This window comes from Seriola lalandi, unplaced genomic scaffold (genome assembly GCF_002814215.2).
Source record: "Seriola lalandi dorsalis isolate HSWRI2012SDOR001 ecotype SW California unplaced genomic scaffold, Sedor1 jcf7180002054942, whole genome shotgun sequence".
Lineage (NCBI taxonomy): Eukaryota > Metazoa > Chordata > Actinopteri > Carangiformes > Carangidae > Seriola > Seriola lalandi.
In genome coordinates, this window is record NW_019525493.1 from 1,152,637 (window position 1) to 1,161,483 (window position 8,847).

Below are 8,847 nucleotides of genomic sequence, written 5' to 3' on the forward strand. Positions count from 1 at the left end.
AAATGATATTTCTGAAATATGCCCCAGAGGAACAACCTCACTGAAGAAGGTCTGTTGTTGCCATGGCCCTTATGTTAATTACTCTGTGATTTATGAGTGACATTTTGACCTGTTTTAACATCACAGATGTCTCTGCGTACAGAAGCAGAGAAAAGTCACATTGCAGACAGATGGCTGGGCTGCTTTTCCAGAAAGTTGTTGACCTCTTCACAAGGGGAAATTGGCCTCGTACATTCAAATGATCTCAAATCTAAAGGGCAGGATTTCTTTTCATGCTGGAAAGAAGTGGTTTGGGAAGCCACATTCAACTTTATGAAAAAGACAGGTTCTTAAAAAGGTGGGATATTGTTTGATGGGGAAACAATCTAAAAGCTTTTAGTTTGTTTATGCGCTGCTAAAAAAAAAAAAAAAAAACTCAATGTAGTTCTTTAAGCTAACCGGCTTGTGACAAGTCCACGACAGTCAGTCTTTAATAACATTAGCGGCTGCCTGGAGTGCTGCCAAGAGAGCGGAGGAGAAACAACCAGCTGTGTTGCCCACCTCACCTCACCGCAGCCCCCAGCCTCGGCATTCTGCACATTCCCTCTCCCCATTAAATGTCGCTCTCAATTACACTCAAATGGAAACAACTTTTAAAGTGGACACTGGTTTTGGCAAAGTGCGATGCATTCTCTCTCCCTTCCCTCTCAGTAATCTCCTTTCTTTCCCTCTCTCTCGCTCCCTCTCCCTCGCTCCCTCTCCCTCTCTCTCCCTCCCTCCCTCAGTCCTGTTATCCAGTCTGGGAGGGCTCAGTCAGTCCCCAGTGTCCAGCAGCTGGAAGCCAGTATCTTCAGACATGGTGGGGCGACAGAGGTCGTCCTCAGACCCCCCCAACATGCACCCTCCTGTCCCCCCGATGAGACTTACCTCAACTGGAGGTATGGACAAACCTCCACCCCTTCTTCACCCTCCAACTAAACCTTTTCCAAAGTGAAAGTAGTCATAGATTCAAAGTCGTTCTTCTGTTTATGTCTGTCCTTGAGGGATAAATTCACATCTGTAAATTCATGCAGGTGCCGGTTTTGAGTTTTGTTTATTTATAATTTACAAATTAAAGAATTTTCATTTTACATCATTTTACCAAAATGATAATAATTGAAAATCATATAATTACCCAGTGACCCTGCATTTTCTTATACAAGTACCCTTGTATAAGAAAATGATTGGATGCAGAATATACTTTCACCACGCTCTTTATCAGGAGCACCATACTAACACTGAGTGGAACCTGATTAATTATTGAGCATGAAGAAATAACCACATGATACCACACCCCACTGTGAGGTCATGTGAACAGTCAAGAAACCTCAGAAATATTCTGTGTACAACAACATGAAACGGATTAAAGTAAGTGAGGTGTGTTACTATGTGTCCCAGGTCTGTGTCCTCCTGTGGCAAAGATGGAAGCTTTGAGCATACAGTCCAAGTCAGTCCAGGGGCCCCTGGGGTCCAGAGCAGTGCCACCCAAATCACCCGCAGGGTAAGAATATAAAAACACATGTATGAATATACAATCATCAAGGTGTTTCAGATCGGAGACGTCTGCGGTTGTAAATGAAATGTCACCATGTACAGAAACATGGCCAGAATGAGGTTAGTGATATCGCACCAGCTTCATTAGCTTACACTGGAAGACAACTGATTCATATAATTCAATACACACACACAGGAACATCATGCATTAGCCTGGGGCTGTGTGTATTGCCGTTGTGAACACTTGTCTTGTAATGTGCTGTTTGTTTCCCCGAGAGGAATGAGCCTACATGTCTGCTGTTTAGTCGCTTCATTAGCGTCCAGGCTAAGCTCTGTGTCGAGACAGACGAGCAGTAACTCTCCTCCACAGTTGCTCTTTTGTCTTTTTTATCTCCCACAGGGCTGATAGTGCTTCAATAAATCTGCTCTGGAGAGTCTTAGAGAGCTGCACAGTTTTCTGTTAGATTTCATATGACTATCACTTTGCTAATGAGGCTACATTTTTCTTTTACATTCTTTTTGTTTTTCAGCAATGATAAAAGCTTCAACAGAGGACCTCTAAATCGAACACAGTCTATCGAAAGACCAGGTGAGTAAATAGATAAGAGAGGTGGAACGTCGACTCCGTCTAATCTGCGACGGTCCAGTGTCCAGAAAGTTGAGCACAAGTTGTTTTACTATCTGTCAGATCCTGTTTCTTGTGTGGAAACGAGGAAAGTTTAGTTCTCGTTGTGATATAATTTCCTCTTCCTGTTCCAGCTAAGGAAGTGCCAGGATGTCCCCAGAACTCAATAGGTCAGTCTCTGCCTCCAGCCCCCATGCCGAGGAAGGCCTACCCGGTGAGTCGCTCATTCTTCCTCTCATTATAGACCAGATATTGCGAGGGTGTAAAGTGCTTATTCATTGATACTATTGTACTGAATCATTGGCCACAGGTTTAACAAGTCATGGTTTATTCTGTTATTAGTGTTGTGTAATTCCCTCCTGTCTAGGGTCGACCTATTGTCTCAGTGTTTCCAGTGTCTCCTTAGGCAGTAATTTCCTTCCCGTACTCTTACTGTGTGCTCATGCAAAGAGCTTCATTCACAGTTTTTGTAGAGAAGCTGTGTATCTCTGTTTTACAGTTTCTAAAGTGTTTTTTTAAGACAATAACAAATAACAGTGACATTTATTTTAGTTTGTCAGCCAGTGGAGAACCTCAGGGTTAGAGTTTATTTGACTTTGTCTGCTTTTTGGGCCCTTGTGTCAGAACCTGTGCTGTGCCAGTTAAATGTTATCACATATTATGGATGAACATATAAATAAGAGTTTAAGTTGAGTTTTCACCGCGGCTAGAAAAATCGCTGCATTCTCCACCCAGAGAAAGGTCGCACTCAATAAGAAGAAGTCACTTCATATACAGAAGACAAAACAATTTTGGTCATTCAGCCTTCAAAAGTCCCAAAATCACAAGTAAAAAAAAATAACATCCAAAAAGTATAAGAGAAATAAAAAGAGAAAAGAACAAAAGGAAACGTGTGACAGAACTGACCTTGACTATGTTGCTGCCCGCACTTGATAAAACCAGTTTGCTTCGTTTCATCTCTCAGAAGCAGAGGCCGAAGCGAGTGAAAGCCATCTACAACTGTGTAGCGGACAACCCAGACGAGCTGACCTTCTCTGAGGGCGAGGTGATCGTGGTGGATGGAGAGGAGGACCAGGAGTGGTGGGTCAGTATCTCTCCTGCTGTAGAGGCTCGCATACGGGATGCTTGCGTATGATCTGAGATTAAAGCACAAAGCGCTCCCAGTTCAACTCCAATGTCCCACTCTGGTCCCATTTTCACCATGTGGATGTGCTCAGTAACCATGGAGACTAAAAGCAAAAAAGCCATGACCTCATTCTGGCCGATACCCCCCTTCCACCCCCTCAAATCTCCTCCTCCTTGTCCTCCTCCTCTTTTTCCGCCTGCTGTTGCTTCCTCTGTGGAGCCCCTTGTGTGAACGTCGACCAGCTGCAACTTGTTTTCCTCTGAGCCACCTCTGCAGATATGACCGTATTTAGTCACTCACTGTCTCCGCACGGACCCAAAGTCCTCCGAGGTCCCCACGACTCTTCCTCTCTGTCCTGCAATCAGAAGCGTTGTCACTCGTTTAGTGTCTCAGATACTGAAATGAAAGCACAGTGATGAGGCAGCACAAACGGGATGAAATCAGCTGTAACGAGTGTCAGTGTGGTGCTTTAGTTGAAGGTCAAATTGGTCTCGTAGCTGGAAAACAGGCTTGTTGTATGACTCGAGCTGCAAAGTTTCATTTTGAGTTTCTTTCCCATAAAATATTCAAAAAGAGAATCAACATAAATTACAGAAGGATATTTTTCCGTTTGTAGAAACAGGTTTTATGATGCCTGATGTGCTTTGGGTCATACCTAGATCAGACTGGATCAACACTTAATAACACTGTTGCTTATTCTGTTTCACTTTCAGCCTTGTACAGAAATTTTTGGAGCAGAAACATGTCCTAGCTTTTTGTGTTTCAGGTATAGAAGATGTTTAAAATTACTTAAATGGACATAATAAGTACTGTCTTCTTGTAAGGTAATAGGAAAGTCATTTTGAATGTATTATGGAGATAGTTATTGTGATTTAGCCTCTTTTAGTAGGTCCACTGTAAGAGTTCCTTTTTAGATGGTGTTTAGTGGGGATAGATGTTGGCACTGATCTCCCGATTCATTTCAATTTTGATTCAGAATGTCCTAATTTGTTTCATTTTGATTTGATTCCTGAAGTATGGCTTACATCAGATAGATACCAGGTTTGCAAAAATACAAAAGCACTTGCCTCAATTTATCCTGAAAACTTTAATTGTTGATAAATTGAGGATAAATGTATTATTTTTATCCCACAAATAAACAGGTGTATTTGTGTTACTTTTTGACTCAAAATTACCTTTCTCATCGTGTACTAAGTCAATTTCGACGATGTAGACATTTTTCGTGTTATACATCCCTAACTGTACCATCATTAGTTATCACACTCAGATGTACACGCATTCACAGAGAAAGGCACAGAGGCAAAAAGCGATCTTGGGACTTCAGGAATCAAGATTGAATCCTTGAAAATCACACTTAATTAGAAATTTTTTAATTAGTCCCAGCGTTTATTTGTGTTTTTGTGCTTTAGATTACTTACTTTGGTGAGATTAGTCAAATGTTTTGGTGTCTTAGTGAAATTACATCCGCCCAAACGAGCTCAGACTGACCATCACTCTGAAAATATTTTGGGTTCCAGCTGCCCTTTATCATCCTCTGACCCCGCCTGTGTCTCCCCTCTTCACAGCTGGGCCATATCGATGGCGATCCAATGAGAAGAGGAGCCTTCCCGGTTACATTTGTACACTTCATCGCTGACTAAAAGGTCACTCTGGGTCTCAGGAAGTGTCCCGGGATGCAGCGTCCCTCCTTCGCCCGTCTGTGTCTTTCAGCCAGCAAAAACGCCCACCATCGTCCCAGTGTTTTGTTGTCGACATCATCATCAATCACTATCATCATCACTGGCATGATCGGTGTGCTTGTTGAAGTGTCGCTGCTGTATCATCACCTTGGCTGCAACTTTGTGTGGTTGTCGTCATGGCAACTGAGGCAGACTTGCGCCAGAAAGTCTGGGTGTCATCGAGGACTCGTGGGGGCCGTATGTGATTTTTAATGCTTGCTGTTAATGTTTGTGACGCAGACTCTTAAGATTTAAAAAAAACAAAAAAACAATGATTTTAGTGAATGACCTCTCGCAATAAATGCACTTTCCTTGTCTTTATCCTTGTTACAACATAAGACGACATGTGACATAATGAAGGTTGTATGTACAGTATTCATTTCTCCCGTTTTCTGTTCAGTTGCAATGTACAAACAGTCCTTAAAGTGATAGTACTGAAAGAGTACAGCATTGTATTTTAACTTACTAACAACTGTAAAAGTGAACATAGTCAACATGCGTACATTCCACCTCTGTGCATGAGCGATTTTTAAAAGCCTACCTGCTTCTAGGTGCAACTTTTCAACTCTGTGGTAGCCCTCCTGCATGGAGGTTTTTCTAATGGTGCTAAGTTAACCCCAGAATATGCTAGAAGCTGCCCCCACGGGAGCGCTTCCCTGTCCCCGTTTCAAAGACAGACCGGCATTGAAAGGGGGAGGCTGCATGTAAAAATAGCCTTCAACTAATCACGCCTGGGAGAACCTGCTCTCTCAGGTGTGTGTAGTGTAATAGAGCTGCAAACGAATTCAATGTCATGCTACTTCCATGAATGCTTTTCCACACACACACACACACACACACACACACACACACACACACACACGCACACTCCTCTTACTGTACTATTTTAGGATGATATTCAACAGCAACACTCCCAGTTCTTCCACCTGTACTGTTTTAGGTCAAATGATGACACTGACTGGAGCTGCAGCAGTCGGTAATTACCTTTATGTCGAGTCTGACACATCAGGCTGTCTTCACCTGTCATCTGCCTTATTAGAGGAATAGGAAGTGTGTGTGTGTGTGTGCGTGTCTCTTCTTCACAGAATAAGCTGAGGATGACAGAATATTGAAGTAAGAGGAAATTTAAAGAAAAAAAAAAGTGTAGGAGCGTGATGAAAGGCGGGAGTTAGCTGTGACATTTGTTGCTTCTTCTTGCCTTTTAGAGCACTCACACTCTTGACAGGCTGATTTTGTTTCTGTTCACAAATGAGCTAAATTAAGTCTCTTATCTTGACACTCTCTATACAACCAGACAGAGAGAGAAAAGAATATCCTTCCTACAGCTTAGGCCTGTCATATTTGTACATTTCTGGGGTTCCATTATGTAGAAAGATTAGTTTATGTATAGTGTTATGAAATAAATATAAAACATACAATGTAATTAACTTCATTTTGGTTGCAGAGCAACTTTCTTTCTGTTCATAATGTTGATATTGAGGCATTTAACTGAAACCAGAGCCTTCCATGGATTTGTGAATGACAAGAGGAGAAGCATGTGAAACACAGCTGATACACTCTCTTCATCGTGTTGAATATTAACTCACTGGAGACAGGAGGATTTAATAATCTATTCATGTAAATAGATTTGGTTTTGTTTTGTTGATATTTAAATGTTAAGAAAAAAGAACAGAGTTAACCTGGACAGGAAATGTCTTTTAATGCACTGGTGAGGAGCAGTTACAGATTACGACCTCAGCTGGACCTGTGTGTGTGTGTGTGTGTGCGTGTGTGTGCGTGTGTGTGTGTGTGTGTGTGCGCGTGCGCGCGCGCATGTTTGTGCGTTGGTGCGTGTGTGTGTGTGTGTGTTGAAAACACAAATACACTCACACACTACTGGGAAAATAAACATTAACTGTCACTGCATCGACTCTTAACTCTATTGTGCAAGAAAATGGGAAAATGAAACTGGAATAATAAAATATTAAATAATACAAGGCTCGGTCTGTTTCTTAAGGCTATGAAGTATTGCTGGCAGCAAATCATGTGATTTGTGGGTGGGGTGGGATTTCAGTTGTTTGTCTATGCACAAAACTACTGTTTAAGGCTAATGACCTGCATTTAAAAAATATAACTCCATTTCACTGGTGTGATTATTTTCTAAATAAAAAGTCAAATGATGTAGCCAGAGCTCCCTCTGATGGGCAGTATTTCAAAATGTTTGCATCCCCGTTTCTGAATGCACTGAAGTGAGAAAACTTGCAGACAAAAAAAAAATCCATTCAAACGTAAGGACGACACTAACATAGAAAGGAGAAATTACACTTTAATCAGTAAAATACTTATCAAAACAAAACTTTTCCCCTCTTTTACTGGACCAGATCAAATTCTTTCATTACCTTAATGTCACCTTTTCAACTGAATCTTAACTGGACCAAGGTGAAAGAGGACAGGGAGACACTGGGTTATTATTATGTACAAGGTGAAGCCAAGTTAGTACCACAAATGTAAACATGTTTGTTTTCCTCAGAAAACTTTGTAATGTTACTTACAGCCAATTGATATTCCTCTGGTGTCAGCGAATCTAATGAAATGAATGCATATTTAATCACTACATAAAAACTAGGAGTAAACAAATCAGAAAATAAACCAAGTTTTTGGTACCAAGAAATTTGCAGTGTAAAGAAATTTGAAACAAGAGAATGTAAAAGTCAAAACAGTCATTAAAAATGGGTAAATCCCACGTATTAAGAAAAAGCTAAGACTCGTCTCATTCAAGTGACAAAGTTAAAGCCTCTTTATACCGTACCTTCCAGTCAGTCACTGCTATTGTACCAATACTGTTTTTCAAAAACAAAACACACAATAATATTTCTAAACCTCAACAGAGATCCGAGTGATTTCCCAATGAAGAGAACCAGACTGTGTTGTATACGTCTTCAAATGTTTGTACCGTGTTGTTTCTCCACTGATTAATGTCTTCCATGAATCACCATATGCTGACACAGCTGGGTGGAGATGGGTTGGAAAATCATGATTTTGTACCATAATTTATATTAAATAGGAGTCATTTACATCACACTGCTCAAAGCTGTGCACTGTGTTCCAAGGGTTGTTTTTGTTTTTCATGCAACGGTTTCCCTCCTTTCTAAACTTAACTCTTTGCTCTTCACTTTATTTTAAAAAGTTGAAGAAACAAGTGAGGTGAAGGAAACTAATTCCAGAGGAAATGATTCAGACAAATTCACAGTAGTTCTGTCTCAAATGGAGAATGGTGGGAAGGTGACCGTACCGAACACGACACTTTGCCGTAATTACAAAAGCTTGAATCATGTTTTCCTTCAAACTAACACAGAGAATCAGGGCGGATTTGCCCTGCAATTAACCTCTGTGAAAGATCGCAAAGAACAGTTGGAAAAAGAAGGGAAATTGTCACAATTTTTTGGCAGCTATGGTGGTTTTCTTAGTAACTGTTGTTGCATTTGCAGTTGTTTCACTTCTCCTCTAGACAGATCTCAGCTGCCGTCCATCTCGCTGGCCTCAGGACTTGTCTGATGTCAGTGCGCAGTCAAAGGAAGCCGACAGCACTTTGCAGATGGACTGAGCCTGCTCCTGTTCAGACAGATTACACAGAAGGAAAGGAAAATTTAGATATGTAGATTTTTTTCTAAAAAATACCCCAAATCTTTATTTTCGATACCCCAATTATTTTAAACTTCGTCGCACTCACAGAGCTGCTGCACTGGTACACCCAAATGCTGCACTCTTCTTGCTTTGGATCGGTGGTTTTGAGAGCAAGGAGGTTCTTCCCTGCACCGAGGCCATCGTCGTAACACAGCATACGCACTATCAGGTACAGAGGGTGGCGATGCAGCACATCCTGCGGG

At 41.4% G+C, this 8,847-nt stretch overlaps 2 protein-coding genes across 2 annotated transcripts in view; one reads left to right on the top strand and one right to left on the bottom strand.

The window, feature by feature from the left end:
• asap2a (ArfGAP with SH3 domain, ankyrin repeat and PH domain 2a) overlaps nt 1–6,957 on the top strand; it is a 57,743-nt gene extending 50,786 nt beyond the window's left edge. Inside the window, exons 23-28 of the mRNA XM_023393776.2 lie at nt 765–917; nt 1,417–1,519; nt 2,043–2,101; nt 2,272–2,351; nt 3,102–3,221; nt 4,829–6,957. Of these exons, the coding sequence (XP_023249544.1) occupies nt 765–917; nt 1,417–1,519; nt 2,043–2,101; nt 2,272–2,351; nt 3,102–3,221; nt 4,829–4,903 (590 nt within the window). The 3' untranslated portion in view covers nt 4,904–6,957. The remainder of the gene's footprint in view (nt 1–764; nt 918–1,416; nt 1,520–2,042; nt 2,102–2,271; nt 2,352–3,101; nt 3,222–4,828) is intronic.
• A 311-nt stretch (nt 6,958–7,268) lies between these two features.
• Nucleotides 7,269–8,847, bottom strand: part of itgb1bp1 (integrin beta 1 binding protein 1) — a 3,903-nt gene continuing 2,324 nt past the window's right edge. Inside the window, exons 6-7 of the mRNA XM_023393707.2 lie at nt 8,691–8,840; nt 7,269–8,572 (exon numbers count right to left, since the gene is read on the bottom strand). Coding sequence (XP_023249475.1) covers nt 8,501–8,572; nt 8,691–8,840 — 222 coding nt within the window. The 3' untranslated portion in view covers nt 7,269–8,500. The remainder of the gene's footprint in view (nt 8,573–8,690; nt 8,841–8,847) is intronic.